At 37.1% G+C, this 21,376-nt stretch overlaps 1 protein-coding gene across 6 annotated transcripts in view; it reads left to right on the plus strand.

Moving 5' to 3' along the window:
- Nucleotides 1-20,862, plus strand: part of GABRG2 (gamma-aminobutyric acid type A receptor subunit gamma2) — a 63,444-nt gene extending 42,582 nt beyond the window's left edge. Inside the window, exons 6-11 of one of the 6 annotated variants that reach the window (XM_054389393.1) lie at nucleotides 9,985-10,009; nucleotides 14,825-14,838; nucleotides 14,883-15,035; nucleotides 16,981-17,186; nucleotides 19,066-19,089; nucleotides 20,587-20,862. In XM_054389393.1, the coding sequence (XP_054245368.1) occupies nucleotides 9,985-10,009; nucleotides 14,825-14,838; nucleotides 14,883-15,035; nucleotides 16,981-17,186; nucleotides 19,066-19,089; nucleotides 20,587-20,862 (698 nt within the window). Of the gene's footprint in view, nucleotides 1-9,984; nucleotides 10,010-14,824; nucleotides 14,839-14,882; nucleotides 15,036-16,980; nucleotides 17,191-17,412; nucleotides 17,418-19,065; nucleotides 19,090-20,586 lie in introns of all 6 variants that reach the window. The other 5 variants (XM_054389391.1, XM_054389395.1, XM_054389394.1 and 2 more) reach the window with 5 other exon arrangements.
- The last annotated feature ends 514 nt before the right edge of the window (nucleotides 20,863-21,376 follow it).

A 21,376-nucleotide genomic window follows, 5' to 3' on the forward strand; every position in this document is an offset into this window, starting at 1 on the left:
TACTCTCTCTTCCTACCTTTATATCTGGGTTTAGACAGATTTCCAAAGAACTTAATATGGCCACAAGTAAAAGTGGAAAGCTGAACAGAAGGATTCCCTGCATAACTCTGCAAGCTTTTCAACACTGAAAGCCTTTATGATAAATCCAGGAATTTTTAAGCATCAGAATTATCTTTTGCCAGGGGATTTGATTTTAAGCCACTATTCAACAGAGGCAAATAACAGATGTTTAAAATACACTTAGGTATTATTGCTGCCAGTTGTGTCTGTCATTGATTAAAAAAAAAAAAACAAAAAACACAAAACCAAAAAAAAAACACCCAGAAAACTCTGGCCTCTCTTTCTCTATGGCATAGTCACCACCTGGTTTATGTGCTTACTTACATTTTAATTAATTTCTACAGGAATGGTTTGCTTACCCCTAATCAACAGCAACCCTTTTCCAACCATTTACATATATACCTTTATGCAGCATAGCATAAGCACAGCAGAATTCCAACAAGTTGTTCATTTACTAAGGCAGTTACCATTCTTCTAGCTCAGAAGCCAAACTTGATTTTTGAGGTACTATGAAGGCTTGTAAAGGAAATCTGTTTAAATATAAGATTCAGAAAATTTTGAGCTTAGTTCTTGAAATAATCACTTTTAAATAAACATATTTATGGAGGGAAAAAAATTCCATCAGTAGACACAAGAGTATTTATTTCCACATGTTTCAATGTGTTTGGAAGCAAAGCTAGCTATTAACAAATGCCTGTCACAAGATCAGGGAGTGGTAGGGGTTAGAAAGCACTTCTGAAGATCATCGAGCCCAACTCTCCTAGAGTATCCTTCCTACCCTTTTTCTGAATCAAAATTTATTGAGTCAGGCTGCAAAATTAAGTACGGATTACGGAATTTTCTTTCTGAATGACATAATTTAATACATTGGTAAGACAACTTGTTTTGGGGTTATGAATTTACTTCAGTGTTTCCACTACCTACACTTCAGACATAAACTAACTTTTGCTGAGCAATACTATTGAAATAGCCAAACCCTTCCCACAAAATCAGTCAGATTTTAAATGGTTCTTATGCCAATAATTTTTTTTCACACTTGAATTTCACAGAAATCATTTCATTTCTTATGTCAGTATACAGAAAACCTTATTTTCAAAATAAGGTAACTTCAAAACCAAAAATCCACCACTTTGTCATAGCTACCATATTATGTTTTGATTTCTATATGCAGTAAAAGGGAAAAAAAATGCCCTTAAAGATGCTGTCTTGGTCTAGTGGAAGGTGCCCTGCCCATGGCAAAGGGATTGGAACTAGATCATAGAGACATAAAAACCACCAGAGTTGGAAGCAGCCTCTGAAGGTCATCTAGTTTAACACCCTGCCTTGCCCACCACCAGCCTTCATCCCAAAGCAGTTCCTGCTCCCTCTACACCATCCTCCTCCCTTGCCTAAACAGCTCCTGCTTCACCACCATCGTTTTTGCACCCATCCCAGAGCCAAGGGCATGACCCTCAACCAGCCAAGATACCACACAGAGGAGCTCAGCCCCAGTAAGGAGGTCCAGCCAGCATGCATGGATGATATTGGAGCAACCATCAACACTCTTCCTACCTAAACCAGGGGCCCACCAGGCCCCCCAGCCTTTGTCCCACCCCACTCACCCGGTATGCACCATGGGACTCACCAGTGATAAGAGGAGGATTCCCCAGTCCAGATGGGCTCAGCTTGGGGCCTCTGTCTTTTCTGGGGCCAATTAAAAAGAGGAGTGGGCAGAGGAGGCAAAGTGGCCGCACCTGGGGTGGGAGGAGACTCCAACAGAGCCCAGGTGCTCCAGTGTTTGAGGGAGAAAAGGGCGAAAATGAGGTGGGTGGGGTGGAAAAGGGCAGGTGGTGAAAGAAGGGGATTTTAAATTAACTTTATTTTCCATAAATCTTCCATAGTGCACAACTGCAGTTCATGGTTTGCTTTGCCTCCATGCAAAAAGAACAAGCCCATCAATGCTTCATAAAATAAAGCACAATGGAGGCTATTACAATGAAACCTTTCCATAAGTATCATTTTGCTTGGTGGGAATATCTATGCTTTCCAGATCCAAATAACAAGTTTTAACAACAATAGCAAAAAAAAGTTCTCCAAGAGTGAGTTTTCTCTCTGAATACCAGCAGACAACACCAGGATGCTGAAGGGACTGGAGCATATGCCCTATGAGGAGAGTCTGAGAGCCCTGGGGCTTTTTAGTCTGGAGAAGAGATGACTGAAAGGAGATTTAATAAATGTTTATAAATATCTGAGGGCTGGGGGTCAAGAGGGAGGGGGCAGGCTCTGCCCAGTTGTACCCTGGGATAGGACAAGGGGTAATGGATATAAACTATAGCACAGGAGGTTCCACCTCAATATGAGGAGGAACTTTTTCACTGTGAGGATCACAGAGCACTGGAACAGGTGCCCTAGGGAGGTTGTGGAGTCTCCTTCTCTGGAGACTTTCAAGACTCATCTGGATGCATTCTTGTGGGACCTGTGCTAGATTCTATGGTCCTGCTCTGGCAGGGAGGTTGGACTCGATGATCTTCAAAGGTCCCTTCCAACCCCTAACATCCTGTGATCCTGTGAAGATAGGGGCATTGCGTACGAATCAGGAGTATTAGGAACTTCAGAATTGCCATAATCATTCAAGAACCCTCATCATTTGGTGGTTAGGCAAATTCTCAACAAGGAGAAGTCTTTCAATGAAAGGTACAGGGATGCAGTCCTAGACAGCAGTGAAATAATCTAACTCTCATGCGTCACCTTTAACATTCTCATTTTTCTTGGAGGCCTCAGTGCATGAGAGGTTTTGCCCTTTTCCAAAATTCTGTTTTCTGAATTTTGTTATCACCTATAGGTATCACCTTGTTTCCATGTTGCATAGAAAACTTCTTCAAAGCATACAGCCTGCTTTCATCTCACAACCCAGAAACATGACAAGACATGAACAAGACAAAACTGAATGAAGTTTGTTTTTTTTTCATTGTATTCTAAGAAAAAAATATCTGAAAAAATGCAGAAAGTTTCAGACCAATCCTTACAGCACTGATTATGGGCTCTGATTTTAAATAGGAATATTTGTTAGTATATTTTATTTTGCTTCTTTGAGTGAGGATACCTACATTGGTACTTTATAGTATTACCAGAAACAGAAAAATAATCAAATATTTTTGTTTTCTTTTGTTTGAAATCTCAATTAAAAATATATATACTAAGTAAAATATAAATCATAAATATTATGTCATTACAAAAATACCACTATTTTCTTTTTTCAATCACTCCCATTAAGTATTTCTACATAAGTTTGCAGCAGAAACTATCACATGTCTTTGAATCATATAGCGTGCACATGTTCCAAAGCACTTCCATGGCAGGAAAGATGGGTTGAGAGAAGAGAAATATCTGTCCTGCCCCTCTACAGCTGTTCAGTGAGAGAGAGGGGACTAGACCTGTGATAATTTGGCTGCTGCTTCAATGTCCTAATCAATAATCAACACTGCTGCTTGGGGATATTTTTGGGCTATGTTATTTTCCAACAAACCAGTTTACTTTTTATTATGCATCATTGCTGGGTTTTTTTCCATCAAAATCATCTTTCATTACTGAGCTGTCCTAACTCTCTGAAGCCCATGACGTTTCGTAGCTGATCACACTGAGCTCTGAAGAAAGTTGGGTTTGTTCCGCATTATTTTTGTTCCTTTTTGTTTTGCCCTCCAGAATCTCATACCCTGGTGACTTTTAGTCCTTTCTTGATTACTTAGATTGGTTTCTGGGGCTTAAAACTAAATATTCACTGATGAAATAATCTGAAATATTCAAAGGAAGCCAAAAATAAATGGAATTATGTCCTAAAAAATTTAAATAGTGCTGGATGCTGAGCAATAAAACGTGTTGTATTCCTCACAGCATCCCTCAGGCTCTTTGTTTGTGGCACTGTCTTTCCAGTTATCTCACTGTGCATTCAGTGGAGCAAGATGCTGATGTTTGAGTGACACTTTCTTGTAAAAAAAAATTTCTTCTGCTGGAGGGATTCAGACAGAATGAATCTGTGAAATCTGTAGCTCCCCTACAGACCACCGCCTCCACGCCATCATGCCTTCTCTCCTCTGGAGAGGAAGCAGAAGAAAACAGCAAGTTTTATTGCAGCCTCAGGTTGTGTAATAGTGTCTCCTGGCTCTGAAAATAACTGGAAACATCCAAATCAAAGATTAAATGTACTGTATTCCTCTTCTCTCAGAATGAAAGGCTTTCAGAAGAATTCCAGAATGACCTTTGCCATGCAAGACAATTTATAAAGATGTAAAAACAAATCTTAGCATTAGTCCTGTGCAATCAGTTCAGCAATCACAACAGGCACAAAGCTCATTAAACAGGGAGTTTTCTAACAGGTCCATAAGTCTGTTGTTATTTATATCAGCAATATTAAATACTTTCTCTTCTTCTATTGTGGCATTCAACAAATAGGCCTCTAATTTTCAATAACTTCTGAAATTTTAGGAAGCCTAGAGTAGAGCACATAGATGGCATGTGGGTCTCTTGTTCAGCCAGTACAGGAGGCATCCTGTCCACAAAATGAGTCCTGATGTCTCGTATTTGATTAGCTAAGATGATACCATGAAGGGAATTGGTCCACCTAAAATCAGACTCGCTTTGATAGTTGTCTGTTCCCTTTGACCATTTGCTTTTAACTTTGCTATTTCAGGTATATATTGCCAGCAGATTTTACCTTAGGCTGCAAAGTGCCACCTTTAACTTCACTCCCATTTTAACATCTTAAATTTATCCTATTAGGGTTGCCCACACTCCCTTTTCACACACATCCTTTGCAAGGCTGCCTAGAAAGTCCAAATATGTAGGCCCATGATACAGTACAAACACTGTGCTTTATCACCCATGTAAAACAAACCCCACTATTTTATGTTTTATTTTGCTGATGCAAACTTGAAAGTTTCAAGATGATAAGATTTACATAGCTTTGACAATTGTTATTTCATGCCATTTCGTAATCCTGATAGTGTGTTTGAGCTAAAGTACCAGGGAGGTGATTTATTTCAGGCTTTAAGATATGGAAACAAGCCAATTTGTTTCCAGTTCTGCATGTATGTAAAGAGCAGGCAGAGCTGGATGTTGCCAGGAAGTGAGTATACCATCTGGATACCTTAAAATGAATGAAATATAATAAAACACACTTCTTATTTGCTCACATTAGGGATTTCACTATATATCAAGACCTTTGTTATTGTAATGATAATAGGTCATTGCTTTAAGCAGGCATGGAGACCTTAGCTATAGGTGCATGATTTTTCTTAAGGAAAAGTTTTCTGCTTAAAAAATTCAGATAAAACTGAGACATCTAAAAGAGCCAAGGACACAGGATGCCTGACTGTGTCAGGCACAGCAAGATTTCTAACAGAACAGCAACCCAGCTGGTTGTGTTGCCTGGAAATTGTAGCTTTCTACTTTCTCATGTTACCTGAGGTTTCTGCCATCCTAACATTTTTCTCAACTCTTTCTTCCAAATTCCTATCACAGTATGTCAAATAGGTTATTTAGAAACCTAACCACTCCTAACCATTCAGAGATGAGCAGCTAAGCTTTCATCTTCAGCTGATGTTTCCTAGGTGGGAGGGGAGTAGGAGAGGGAGCAGAAGGTAGATTATTTACACCATGGAGCATAATGGTTCACTCACAGCAGCTGCAACCTATTACATCCTGCTGCTGCCATATCTGAACGCTAATCCTGCACACTAAAAATCCTCCTGTTTGCTAATGTCATTGTAATAGCTTAATTGCCTTCAAAAACAAACAAAAGAATCAGTTGTTTGTAATTATGTCTCAAAGTAGGAAAAAAAAAGTTGTCTGTAAATACATAGGGTCAGTATCATTCATTTTCCCTGTGAACTTCTAGTATTTACAGATGGAATCTTATGAAAAAGCATTCTGAAGCTTGCCTTCAATTCCTCATTGTATTTCCACACACTGCCATTGTTGAGCAACAAAACATTCTTAGGGTAAATCTTGTGATTTCAAAGGGAAGGTGGGAACAACAGTAATAGATTTTAATTACTGTCTTGTGTCATTACATTCTCTCCTCTTATAATTAGAAACTAATGAGAAGTGGAACACATTCCATCAAGTGAAGTGAGAAAACAGCACTTCAAGTGGAATGAGTGGCCAAGGACCAAACAAAACCCAGAACTGTCAGGCAGAAAGTCATGTCATACACAAAGAAATTTCATTTGCTTGGATGGCTGTAATGATTCATCTTCTGCAGGAGTTTCTTCAGCGGGGGTTGTCATTTCCCACAAACATAAACTAGTTCCCATCTCCCTGCTTCTGCAGGAAATCAAGGTGTTTGATGTCAGACACATACACATACAGATATACACACTACTCTTTAAAATGATTTTAAAATGCAAAATCTCCTCCGATCTCTTGCACCCCCTTGCCCTGCTGTGCAATGTAGTTAGGATTGATCCTTCGGAATGTAAATGGTAAACCAGGCTTTTACTATCTCAATCCCAGAGATAACCTTATATAAATGGACTATAGCGCAAGCTCTGTCAAAGTCTTAAGTTTTCCTTCATTACATAACCGAACTGCAATCATGGCTTAGAAATGGATATTTAGAATTGGGGTGAAATGACTTAGGAGAGTTGCTGTGCTGTGTCAATGACCATGAATCTCCCCATTCTCCATGTACTGCCCAGAGAGAGCAGGTGTCAGCAATCAGGTAGAGAACAGCACTGTTCCAAGTGCTTCAAGTCTGTTGCAAGCAAACATCTACTATGCCATGGCAGATTTTCTGCCTTTCTTTGCCATAAGGGCTAAACATTCACTGTATTTTATTTCACATCATGACTTCCCTATGAGACAATAGTATTATTTTGCTGCTAAACCTCAGAAGGAAAAACATTGTCAAGCATTTTTGAAAAGGAGGTGGCTTACTTATCTTTTGAAACTGTTTGGTACCTATGCAGTCTGAAAATGAGTCAATGAAGAAAAAACTGTGAAGGACAGAAATAATGAAAAGGATATTTGGCAAAGGATGACATATTGAGAAGGTTTCCTAGTCAGATATCATGGGGACAGTGTTTTTTATTGATTTTGCCTTTTCCACAGACGTTTCTTTTCTGGCTGTGGACACAAATAAGTCTCATAAATATCAGAGTATGATCAGCACTGTGATCAAATTCCTGTCTTCTTTTTATGAAAATTCACTCATGCACCCAGTGATCAAATACTTCAGCTGAAATTATTTTCCTGTGATATATGTAAAATAATATTGCACTGGAAGAGCTAATATCATCTCTTCAGAGGATAAATAACCCATTTTAGACATTCTGTTTCATTAGTGCTAAACTAGACATAATGAAGAACTTTCTGATCTATTTGAAGGAGGAAAAAAACCCACCAAAAACAGATCATTTTGGGTTTTATACAACAGAATAATAAAACAGAACAGGTTAAATCTGAATTCTCATAGAAAACTGTGATTTTAGAAAAAAAGTATGATGCTTTCCTCACACCACCATAGCATTACAAGACATTTCATTGAACTGTATTTTCAGGCTGACTCTACCCTCACAAAGACAGTAAATGCCAGCAGAATTCCAAATATAGACCTTGTCAAGGCAAGAAAAGAGATGGGGACAAAAGCCAAATGAAGATGCACTGGGACAAATATACCAACCTTCAACTACTTACATGATTTTTCATCCTAGATTATAGCTGCACTGTACGATGTAGCCCACAGCTGACACTGACCTGATATGGGAGAGAGAAGTCTGACTCCAGTCTCTCATTCTCCTATTTTCTGCCTTTCCTGGGGACAGTAACCTGCATCCAGCTGCTGCTGAGCAGAGCATACACCAGACCTCTAATACCATCACCCATTTTGACACAAAAGAGAAAAACCCTTGCCCATATTTTACCATTCTTTTTTTCTTTCTTTTTTTTTTTTTAAAAAAAAAATAAAGAAAAAATTATTTCTCCACTTGTAGCAGGTTTTAGGTAACTCTGCCAGGAGTGGGAGAAGGGTATACCATGTGAAGGAAATTAGATTGTTACAGGCAACACCCCATGAGATTACCAGCTGATTGTTGTTTATTATTATGGAATGTCTGTATAAAAATGGCATCAAGCCTAGTACTTTTATAAAGAAGAAAGATGCATGTAGGATCCTTTTGGTCCTGATTACAATTATTTTTACAGCAGGTACTGGTCCAATAGTTTGGAGTTCTAGTTAAGAGCTAGAAAGAATTAGAAGTTTATCTGGACTTGGTATGATTTGGGTATACAGCTCCAGCACAGGAATGTAAGGCACTAAACTAATACACAATAATGCTGGCCAATGTGTCTCAAGTGTTCTAGAAACCTGAGTATTGAAGATTTAGACAATAAACCCTTTAGGTCTGGGATCCTCTTGGTTTCCGTGTAGGTACATCATGAAACAAATTGGTCAGTGATTAAAGCCTTTCAGTCCTGGTGAAATATTTTAGACTTTTTTTTTTTTTTTTCAAATTCATAATGAGTGTCTTCTTTTATTTTTTTTTAAATATGATTAATTCAGAGGGAAAGTTTACTTAGAGTAGATAACCATGAACTTACAACAAAGCTCCTGCCTTAAAGGAGGTATATATAGAAGTCATATGTTCCTCTTTTAATGGTGTTTCCATGTACCATGACTAAAACCAAGAAAACACATAATTTCCATTAAACTACTATTTACCTGTTCATTCTTTTAAAAAAATCAAATAGTGTTAGCTGTGATCTCAGCCTAACAGCAAATGAGACTGTTGGCCATGTTAACAGTAAAAGAGAAAGAGAACAAGGATGTATCTATTAGTTATTTATGAGGAAATGAAGATAAATTCTGCTGCCACAGTTGTTCTTCATTAACAATTTATGCAGTTTACACTCATCACTTGTATCACAAAGGTGATGTTACTTTGGTAATATTTCTATCATACAAGAGTTGGTTTCATTCTTACAAGTGCTCCTCTATTAAGAGAGCCATTGAAGTCAGTTATGCCATTTCAGTGTTAATATAAACACTCAATGGGGAGAATAATTAGAAATTGTTAAGATTCAGTTTTCCACTGGCAGACTTGCAGGGGTTTTTAATTTCTATCCTGTGGTGACAGTGCCCTCCTGTGGCTCTATTCTTTCGTAATATGTTATTTTTTTCCTGTATATACTCCATCCAGAAAGATGAACTGGATAAGGCTTCCCATATATATATAAACAAGTCATTTATTTATGCACTTGTTTAGACTAGTTAATTTTGAGAAGAGGTTCCATTTCTATTTATGTTTTCATATGGTTTCTCTTAACAAATCTATTAAAATTTCTTGCTCTTTTCTGTATGGTTTCTATGCAAAAATAGGAAAGAAAAACCCGATGAAAATCTGGACAGCTGGGCTATGTGGCTGGGCCATGTGGCTGGGCCTGCATGAACCATGTGGCTGCTACTGGCCATGCTAGCAGAACCATGCCTGTTAGCTACCATATAAACAGTGACCTACATTAAGCCTCATTGATAGTCATTTGATCAGTCCTTAAAGAGTAAATGGCAGCCTCAGATTTTGGGAGAGTTTGGCTCATACACTACTCTTCTCCTGTCTTTCTTTTTATCCCAGCTGTTTCCCAAATCCATCTACTAGAGAAAAATTTCAAGTTTTAAAAGATGTAATAAAAATACTTGAAAGCCAGTTATTGATTCATCATCAATATTCTCTTTTATAATTCTTACAGTTACAGTTTAGATGTAGAAAGTGCTAAATTATAGCCAGTATCTTAGAATTACTAAAACACGCATTGGTTTTCATACTACTAAACAGTGGCTAGGCACATAAAGTAATCAAATACTCAAGCAAAATGCTGTTCAGACCCTAGGATCATACACAACCACTTTCTGGGGGAGAAGAGCTCCAACAATGAAAATCCCTGACATTTTAGAGCCAGCACTGGGTGAGGTACTCATGTGATGTATACTTTCAGCACAGAGAAATTCTGGAGATTTTAGATAGTGGACTGTGGAATGGAACAAATAATGTTTGAGAGCCATACCTAACATCTACCTCTTTTTGCTGTTCCCTTCAGAGGGATGCATAGCTTTGTAAGAAACAGGGCTAGTAAGAATAAAGTCTACTTATAATGTGTCTATGCACACATTGTTTTCCAAAACATTGACCTTAGCCATGAGTGATTTTCATAGAAATGGCAACCTGTAAAAAGGCTAGCCTTTCACCTCACTGAATTTCCCTGTTCAAAACTCCAGTGAAACACTGAATTTTCTCCACTCCAAAACTATCTGGGAGAATGAACCAAAATGACATGTACAAATAACTTGACCAGGTGCCCAGCACATAATTTTTTTAAGCTTCACTGCCATTTTTTAAAATAATTTAAATCCAGCAGTGTTTGAAACAACAGAAAATAGAATCTTATAATAGTGTGAGATAATCTCAGCCATGTGTTGCTACATGAACTATAATTAAGACACCAGTTTCCTGTGATGTTATAAAGCTGTTCTTTTCTGTACCATTCGTACTAGTTTCCAAATCACTTCCGAGTACAAATTAAATGCTTGTTTCCCCAGTACCTTACACTTTGCACAGTCACTTAAACATGCATAAAGAGAGTACTAATGGGTATAATTTCCCAGTCACTTTGCACAGGTATAAATGATTCCACAACCAGGAAGCAATGAAGGATCACACCCACTGTGCTGATTAAATCAGTTAAGTGCAGTGTACATTCCCCCTGGCTATGCTTCCTGGCACAACTAATTCCTTCTATTGAACCTTTGGGACTTAGGCCAGGACGTATGCACAGATGGTTCCTCAAATCAGGAATTCACTTCCTCTGCTGTCTAACAGAGCCTGAATTCTTGTATTCAGGTGAGTAGATGAGACAAGTGTACCATAGGAGCAGCTTCCCAATTTCAAAACTACACATAGACTGCCTTGAGTTTGTGTAAATTGGGATGGCACAGGACTATTAGAAAGAAAACCTTCTGCAAGGGCTTACTAAGGTCATGACTACTGGATACTGATGGTATACATCTCCTTTTCAAAATATCTCCTTCTCTAGAACTGACTTAAGACCCATACAGCAGGTACTATTGTCTCAAAAAGAAATCTTCAGCTTCCCATTCAGAGTAGCAGCAGGAAGATGTTTTGGCTGAAGTCAGAACCCTGCCACACATCTCATGATCTTCCAAACATAATTGGCAGGAATGCGCACTTAGTAGAGAGCATGATATGAGTATTTATACACAAAGATACACATGACCTAGATAACATTTTCTCAAGGGACTGCATTCTGGTTTAAATATATGTCCCTGAAGAAACTGATTAACTGGTTCTTGTATTTTCAGATGAAGAACGTTCTATCTATATATTCAAATACAGATGAATACAGAAGAATAGCAGCAATACATCTAGCCATATATAGAGACAGACAGATATATTAAGGATGACTTATTATGCTCTTTAATGTAATAAGATTATTTTCGCCAGGGAAATTTTGTATTTCTTTTTAAAATGAAAAAAAATTCTAGACATATATAATTGTTATATATACCTTAGAATGGGTGTCAGGACTGTAAAGTCCGTGATGAAAGACTGAGCAATCCAAAATCTTGTAATTAGGATGCCAAATGTTAAGTACTTAAGTATGTTGTCTTACAAAGATACTGCCAGGTTGCATTATCATTAATTTCTAGAAAAATCTAAAAGTATATTAGGGTTGCAAACAGAAATCTGGCAGTCTGAGAAGCTTTCTTGCTGCGGTATACAGTATTGGATAAACAAAAGCCAGAGCTCAGGGAAAGAGGATGAAGTAAAACTGAAAAGATTATCAATTTGCTAAATGAGGGCTAATGAATGACACTGTGCTAAGGATCAAGTCTGCCCATTTTTTGCTAAAAGAATGTCTTAGTTTGACATCTTTGTGCAGACATCATACCAGCAGTGAAAAATCACCTCTGGCACAGAGATAATCTGAAAAAATATAGAGAATGTTTAAGATGTTCTCAGCTGAAATGTAGAGAAGTCCATTAATAGAATCAGAAAACACAAACGTATCCACAAATGTGGATAAAACCACAGCTAGGGCAAGAGTCCATCATGAAAAGATAGCAGTTTGCTTTAAACACAGAAGTCCACATGCACTTAATGCACTTAAAGCATTTTAGGGCTTTGGTGTATTGGGCATTATGACAACTGACTCAAGGTCCTAAACTGGACATCTTTGGTCTTGCATTAATTTGTACGCTCAGAGTACTTTTCTTATTAACAATCTCAGAAGGCTTGCTCTTATGTCATTCCAACATCACTTACATAAACTAGGCAATACCAGTAAGATGCCTCTCTAGAGCATCCTACCACTTTTTACTTAATGGTTTCACAGAATCACAGTTAGGAGTCGGAAGGGACTTTGAGAAATCTTTTAGTCCAACACCTCTGATAGAGCAGGATCACCTAAAGCAGATAACACAGGAACGCATCCAGGTGGGTTTTGAATGTTTCCAGTGAAGGAGACTCCACAACCTCTCTGGGAAGCCTGCTCCAGTGCTCCATCACCCTCACAATGATAAAGTTTTCCCTTATGTTTATGTGGAAACTCTTGTGCTCCATCTTGCACCCATTCTCATTTATTTATTTACAACTGTTCATATTACTTCAAGACTAGAAGAGATATCCAATACCTTACAGAATTACTGGCTTGCCTCATTTTGGCATGGCATTTCCTAATTGATATTTGTTATGGGCACCTCTTACCTTGAAAAACACCATCAGTGCATCCTACTTCCCAAAATCCCAGCCAAGTGAGGTAAGAAATAAACAAAACATCTCTCTGAAGGTATTAACATTGTTTCCTTCTTTGTTAAGATTGTCTGAAATAGTGAAATTCACTCCACACTGCAACAATGTCTGCGGCACCAGCAGGTTTTCAGATTAGAAAGAAACATGTAATTTAAAAGAATTTATGCATCCTTCAATGACTCTTCAGACTGGTCCACTCCACACTGCCTGTCAAGCTATAGTTCACACAGACATTTTTACTTCCTCTGATTTCACTTCTATAGTATTAGAAACCTCAATGCCTGCATAAACTCTATATGGTGTACTGTGGCCTCGATCTTTCAGTAAAATGTTTCCAGTTCTACAAGACATAAAAAATAGGGCCTGACAGAATAATGCTATGAATTTTGTCTATAAATATCAGGACCTGATACAGTGTTGCCTATGGATAGCTTTCTGGAGTATTTTGTATTTTACACATATATCCATCAGGAGGTGAAGTCTTTGAATAAAGAAAGGTGTCATAACAGTTTTGAAGGTTGGACAAAATCTAGAACCTAGAATGTTAGCAGACATCTGTTATTTATGAACAGAATTAGTGAGGAAGTCCAGTACTAAAAAGAAACTTCCTGAGTAGTTAAAACATGTTCCTGATTGATGAAGAATTAGCCATACTGTAATTTTATGACTTCAGTTTTACCAGGTTTCTGATCAATTGCAGGGCTTTATTTGGGGCTTTTTTGGCAATGTGAACTTAACTGTGAATTAAGGGGAAAATCAGACTGTAGTTATTAAAATTAGTTGCTCATGTTCAGCTCATGTTCATTGTAAACTGCACATATATGTTTTGGTTTTAAAGCTTTTGGTTTAATTGTAACATAATAGAATTAAATTAAAATCAGTTAATCCCTAGGACATGGACATTCACATTGAAAAAAAAAATAAATGCACCAGATGAAAAATGTTCACTGAAGTTTCTTCTGTGGCCAGGTTCAAAGGAATTATTTTGGGGAAATTTAAATTTTAATTATGCCTGAAAACAGAGAACTCAATGTTAACTAAAGTTACTGATCTAAGCAGAATACACATTAGCCACAGAGACTGTTTGATGACATTCAAAAACTATCTCACTCTAAGTTTGCAAATGCCATTCTGTTTCTGCCTGAGAATTCTCTGAACTGCATTTCACTGAATTACACTGAAATCTTTTGTACCCTGGGGTTCTATAGTCCTTTTGCAATCAAGATTTCCCAGGAGTGCTGTAATCTGAAGTAAAGATGAGAACTAGTTCTTCATTTTAGAAAATGAAAACAAACCCCAAACAACAACATCAAAAACTGAAACTTTGCTCTATTCCTGAATCCAGATGGAGTTTACTTAATAGTCTGAGAGAGGAAAAGCCCTGGAACAAGAATCACAAAACCATTGAATGAGAATGATATGTTACGCACGTCAGAGTAACATATAGCCTGGCTTTTTTGAGCATTTGAGATGTGGGTTCAAATCCTTTTAGAGGAGACAATACAACAGAAAATTTACAGACAAATAAAAAATTAATTATTGACACAGCCTAGCCCTAAAGAATAGTTGAGAACATGAATAATTTAGAACGTACATCTGAAAGCATGCATTATGTGAGAGCAGAGCTGAAACCATGTTAACAGTGATAGTGTGGTGACTGGAGGTGTACTGGCCCACTACCACTTACTCAGTTGCTGTAAGAGGGTTATAGCAGGCATGTGCAAGTCATGAGTGACTCGGGCAGAAAGAAACATGTTGTGCTGTGGCAGGGAAGTTACCCTTGAAATCTTAAAGCACAACTTATCAAAGTGAACCTGCAAGACTCTACCTTCATCGTATGGAAAATCCACCAGTTTTGGGGCTATACCAGTGTTAAAGAGGAGGGATGCATGTATTTGCCCATCTGGTGGATCAGTTTAACATATATGTCCCAGACACAGAATAGAAAATCTCTAGATATTATATAGAAATTGTGTGTTGGGTTTTTAACATATTATTCCATCTTAATTTACTTTTATTTTACAGGAGACTACGTAGTCATGTCTGTTTACTTTAACCTGAGCAGGAGAATGGGTTATTTCACTATTCAGACCTACATTCCCTGCACACTTATTGTTGTGTTGTCCTGGGTTTCTTTCTGGATTAACAAGGATGCAGTCCCAGCCAGAACATCATTGGGTGAGTTGGGTATACCTCCTGCTTTTTTTTCCGTTTAATTGACACCTCTGCAGATCACCAGTTTGTAAATGTAAGAGGAGAGAGAATTTCACAGTTGCTCCCCTCATTTAGGGGTATGTTATCTTTTCCAAGGAATAACACAGCCTAAACTATATTTGTGCCTTTTTCTTTCTACTATGAGAGGGCCTAACTCCGCGGGTTGCCTACGATAAAGACTTTTGCAGCTTTTCTGATGACAGGAGTATATTTTATAAACAGAAAGAAGCTGGGGAACATGGCTGGATTAGAGGCAGGGACACATCAGTTTTAGTTGATGTACTCCCATATGAGAATGACTAGCAATACAAATTAAATAAATACCAAAAAGGAATCAATTGTTCTATCTGTCCCTGTGCCATAGTACCCTGGCTTCTGTTTTAGGGACCAGCAATCAAATGTAGCCTTCAGGCCAAAAAATCAACTCAGTTTGGTAGTATCTAAAATCCTATACATGAAAATGTCACATGCAAAGTAATCAGAATTAGGAATTTCTACACATTTATCAACTGTTCCTCCAATAAACTAAAAGGGAGACCGAATTAACTTTCTTGTGCAAAGAAGCTGTAGCTGCAAGAATTAGCTAAGTAGAAACATTAAACTAAAGAAAGTTAAACATATATTCTACTTCTGCATTAAATCCATGCAAGTGAGAATCATTTTAGTTTTTCCTTCTGCATTTTAAGTTCCTCACAGAACACTGGAGTGGAGAATGAGAGATAGCATTTTCATTCTAGAACTCCCACAAAAAAAATCCACAGAAATAGAGGCCCAGTGGCTCCCATGACAGAAACATTTAAGCATTTTATTGCCTTTTTCAAATCCCATCTTAGAAAAGTTTATAAAATCTGCTTTAAAGGGGTATAAAATTAATAAAGGCATTCATCTGTTATTTTATATTTTATTAGATATACAAAAAAGACCAGTACACCTACTGAGAATTAGTCTATTTGTAGAACTGAGCAGGTAAAATCAGTGGTGTGAAATTTGCCCTATAAAATGTGATGGATTTTAACTGTTCTGGTGCATTCTTCGTTTCCTGAAAGGAGAAGGGATGGTGAGGTATGTCACAGTACTTCTCAGTTATGCACTATGGTCACTTATGAAGGCCAGAAGAGAGAAATCTGGCACAGAGAGAAATCTGAGCTCAGTTTTAAGGAGCCCTGAGAGACCTTCCCTTACTGCTTTGTATGCAAGAAATCACTTAAATACTGAACAATCAATAACTTGGGTTGGGCTTGCATCTTTTTCATACAACTAAAATTCATTTAAGCACAAGAAAGGAAACATTTTTTTTAATGTAGCACACATACAAATCTTATATGTTTTGTCCTGTTGGATTACATGCTTTCCTAAGAATTATCATGAATTTCTACCTCATAGAATGGCTGCCGTTGTGTTTCTTAAACAGTATCATGACCCTGTAACTGAGAACTAAGCAAAACTTATCCCAACAGAACAAAAAGTAGGAGGTTGGTCTTAAGGTTATGCTGAAGAATGGAGTGAAGTGATTTTTATTCTTCACCATGATTTTCTTACACTGACAAGTTCTCTTCTCTCTTGCTCTGTTTAAAGTTTTGAGTTCACAAATAAAAATAAAGGTGCCCATACCTATAAATACACTACAAAACTAAATTAAATTCTGTAGAATCAGAATTCATCTAATTAAAGTATTCTGTAGAGCAGCATGTGCAATGACCATGGGGAAAAAAAAAAAAACCCATACTTTGTGTTAATCCCTAAAGCTCTTATTGAATACACATTTCACTGCTGGGATGTGCTGTTTTTTATCTTTGCCATATGTTTGAACTCCAGGTGTATTTCAAAACCAGTCAGAGAGAGATAACTGGCAAAATCACTTTGTTACTTGAAGTAATAATATCTCTGCTGTTTTCTCTCTGTCTACCAGGTATTACAACTGTCCTGACAATGACCACCCTAAGCACAATTGCTCGTAAATCTCTTCCCAAAGTCTCCTATGTGACAGCAATGGATCTTTTTGTGTCAGTCTGCTTTATTTTTGTTTTCTCTGCACTGGTGGAATATGGAACTTTGCACTACTTTGTCAGCAACAGAAAGCCAAGCAAGGATAAAGACAAAAAGAAGAAAAATCCAGTATGTATCTTCTTACCAGCAAGGTCTGGAATTGAATTAGGGTCTCTCAGAGAGTGTTTAAATCTCTTTTCATGCTTGTACTTTCTTTCCAGACTTTGCTACTGCACTCATTCCCTTCCTCTGTATTAACAGAAATGCAAACATTCACTGTGGGAATGAAAAGATCATATATTATAGTTGTCTGGATGCCAGAAAAAAGAATTTGTTCAAATAAGAATCCTTTCAGCCAAAGTGTTATGTAAATCACAACAATCACCAAAATAATTATTTATGCTAAAGATAGAGCTCTTGCTGTGACTTTTATGGAAAAACTGTCAGTTTTTCTGTCCTAGCTTTAGCAATATTCTCTGCCACTAATTTATGTCTATATTCTTGACTCTGTTTTACTTATTATCAGGACTACAGTTAAACTTCTTTATTCAATCTACAAAGTGTACTTTTCCTAATTTTCCCTTAAGCATCTGTTTCCTTTTCATTGTTTCCTTATCTTCTTTTTCTTGTATTTTTATGTCCTTTACCTATTACTCTTCCCTAGAAAGTGATTTGGCTAGTAGTTTATAATGTTACTTATGGATACATGTTACACAATAATTAAAAAATGTATATACTAGCCACAACTGGAAAAAAAAATATACTGGAAATACCATTAATAGCAGTTTGGGGGGGTTGCCCAGACAGGGAAAAGGTTTGTTGCTTATTTTGTCCAGGACAGACTTATCCTTGCCTTTTGCAACTGAGATAAAAAGTCTCTTGTCTAGAATTTCTGAGGTGAAAAGGATTGGTGTAAAAACCTAGAGGGAAAGTTAACCTAATTATCTAAAAAAAAAACCCAAACCCAAACATCCTTCCCCTCCACCCCCAAACCCCTAAGAAGAATAGTTGTGAAATGGTTTATATTAATAGAAAGTGTTTTCAAATCCATTTCAGGCATGTAGGCAACAATGATATCACTTGGATTTGCTCCACTAAAATCCTCAAAGACTGTTGAAGACGTTCTCTTTCGGTTCTAACATACAGCAGAAAATAAATACAAAAAACAGAGGAAAGAACCTTTTATTACTCATTGTTGCTATAATTTCTGCTTTAAAAGCTGTTGAGAAGTGAACTCTACAAAAAATATAAAAGAAATAGGTACTCTTCAGTAGACAGACAGAAGAACATCTGTAAGAATACAGAGGATATATAGTTTCAGCTATGCTCAAGTTAGACTTGATTATAGGCCTCTCTATTGGTCAAAATAGAAAGAGGCACTCTGGGGAGTGATGTGTCCTGGCTTTAGGCAGAAATAAAAGGCCACCTGTGAGCATATGTGTCTTTCAGAGATAACTAAAGGAGTAAAGGTTAACTACCTCAAATTTAGTTGTCTCACTTAAAGATGTCCACACAAGGGCAGATTGTTTGTTCTTTGCATCACTTAACTGTGAGCTTTTGGGGACAAACAGAAGTATAGATGATTGCCTAGATCCTAATCACAGAATCTAAAAAACGTCAAAATAGAGTTTTCAGGTCCTACTCTGCAGGCATAACATTTTTTTTTTCCCCTGAAAGGTGTTTTTACAAACTGAGGATGGCCTCTTTCAAAACATTTCAACATAAAAGCCCAGAATCCCCTGGGAATACGAGACCTAAAATGAATTTGATATCTTATATCTTTGTCTCAGATTAGTTAAAAGACAGTGACAAGTAAAAGATGTGGGGGGTTTATCTAACAGATACTTGTTTAAATTATGATTACCCCAACCTTTCTATAAATTTAGTTCTTTTTGACTTACTATGTTTTAGAAACATATTTTTAATTTACATTATTTTTGTCTCTTTCTTTCTTTCTTTAATTTAAAACAAAATCCTCTGATTCTCTTTTCTGTCTACAAAATGAAAGCTTCTTCGGATGTTTTCCTTCAAGGTATAATGTTTTTTGGAATGGAAATTCACTGCATGCGACTGCTGAATTTAACTATTAGAGCTTATAGGAGAGTGGTGCTTTGTTGGCTTTAGTTGTTTGTTTGTTTTTTTTTTAAATGAGACATCTAAGCATTCTACTCGAGGTAATGTCTGAATTAAGTAGAATTGTTATATATTTTTAAACCATTTGTAGAGTTGATTCAGCAGCCCGAATAATGATTCACTATGGTTTTGAACTTGCCTAAGTTCAAGAGTGAACAACATTATTGGATCACATGAATTAAGAGAGTTTAGACATTTCTTCTCCTCTCTTTCTTAATTTGCCATGGGATCCGATTGTATTAGAAACCTGCAATACACCCTTTTACAACTCAACTCTGACCCTGCCATTTTAACCCCTGTGATTTAACTCCAGATTAGAAACCCAAATCTGTTCTAAGGTTGACCCAAATAAAATTCGATGTCCTCATCAATTACTCAAACGCTGTTCCTTATGCAAAAAAAAAAAAAAAAAAAAAAAGTCAGAGTTTTGAAAGGGTTTTAGATGCACTTTTAATGCTGTCACTGGATCACCACACTCTTAGCAAATTAGAAAGTGTATCTAGCTATGTTCTATATTTAAACCCTATTTTCATTCAGAAATGCAGAGATTTCATCTTAAAAAACCCCAAACAAAACAACCCCTACAAACACAAACCAAAAAGCAAACAAAAAAACCCAATAATAATAACAACAAAAATCACAAAAAAAAAGCCAAGAAGTTGACATATAGAATGAAATTATTGCTGTTTTACCTTAATAACTATTAGTGGGAAATTTTATCATTCTAGTGTTCACCAAGTGTTCACATGTCTTTTAAATGCTTTATTTGCTCAACTTGTTCCAAATATATAGGTAGATACATGTATAGCTACTACACCAAATTTGAAACATGTTGAACCTTCTAGTTGGTGGACATTAGTAGATGAACCCCAAAAAACTTGGAGAATCTTCTGTTCTTCTACCCTCATTCAAATGACTAAGTTCTTGCCTTTTTTACTATATCTCTATTTGCTCCTATCTCAAGACAAATCAAGCCTATATTAAAATCCTGCATTTCAGCTTGAACATTTCAGTTCCTTCCATACACAAATTTCCCTCAGATATCAAGCAGCGATGTAAAATACAAAACACAAAAGAAACTGAAAATGCCACCAATTACTTTCCTGAATGTTTCTTTTAACCTCCAAGGTTTTTTAGTTTGGCTCTAGAGCTAATTGTCCACAGCTGTTACTTTTCTATTGATTTGTGCTGCTTTCCGTTAAAGTAGATGATGCAGCAGATTTTAATAAGTTCAAGGTAACATTACCATTAGAACTCCTCAGCAATTTCCCATGTACCCCACACCGAACCATCATTCACATGTTGCCCATTAGTCTCTTACCTCCCTGTTGGTCTGCTGACAATAACAGTCTCTCCCTCCTACCATCTTTTTTCTTCTTTTGCCACTCCACCTTAGGCACCTACAATTGACATCCGACCTCGATCAGCTACTATTCAAATGAACAATGCTACACACCTCCAAGAAAGGGATGAAGAATATGGGTATGAGTGTCTTGATGGCAAGGACTGTGCCAGTTTTTTTTGCTGCTTTGAGGATTGTCGAACGGGAGCATGGAGGCATGGAAGAATACATATCCGCATTGCCAAAATGGACTCCTATGCCCGCATCTTCTTCCCAACTGCCTTCTGTTTGTTTAACCTGGTGTATTGGGTATCATATCTTTACCTTTAAAATTAGAAGGAAATCAGTGATATGAGCCTTACTCACTGAATTTCTTAGAGAGATGGTTACCTAAGTCCACTTGAAGAATTAACTATGCGCTTTCTAGTGGTCTGAATTCTTTAGTGCCATAACCCAGTAAATATCAATCCTATCATCTGTCCAAAAATTGCCGTCAGGTCATTGTGAATTAAATGTCCATTCAACATGCCAAAACAATTTCAAATAGAAATTGCATAAATAGGTAATATACAGCTATACCTGCTGGAATAGAAAGAAAAAGAGCAGATAGGGCAGGGAAAGCATGGCAACATCACTTAATAGTTGGCACTGCTGTTTCAAACAGGAGTGAGAGAGGGGAAATTTCCCAGGTAAAATGCTGTACAGTTTGTTAACACTGGCTATAATTACACTATGGCTTTATTCTCTGTGGGGTTTTTTTTTTTTTGAAGAGTCATCTTTCACTTTGAATAGGTATTATTAAACTAGGAAAGTTAACTTCTACTCCCACCAAAATAAAAATAGA

Source organism: Indicator indicator, chromosome 18, assembly GCF_027791375.1.
Source record: "Indicator indicator isolate 239-I01 chromosome 18, UM_Iind_1.1, whole genome shotgun sequence".
Taxonomy (NCBI): Eukaryota; Metazoa; Chordata; class Aves; order Piciformes; family Indicatoridae; genus Indicator; species Indicator indicator.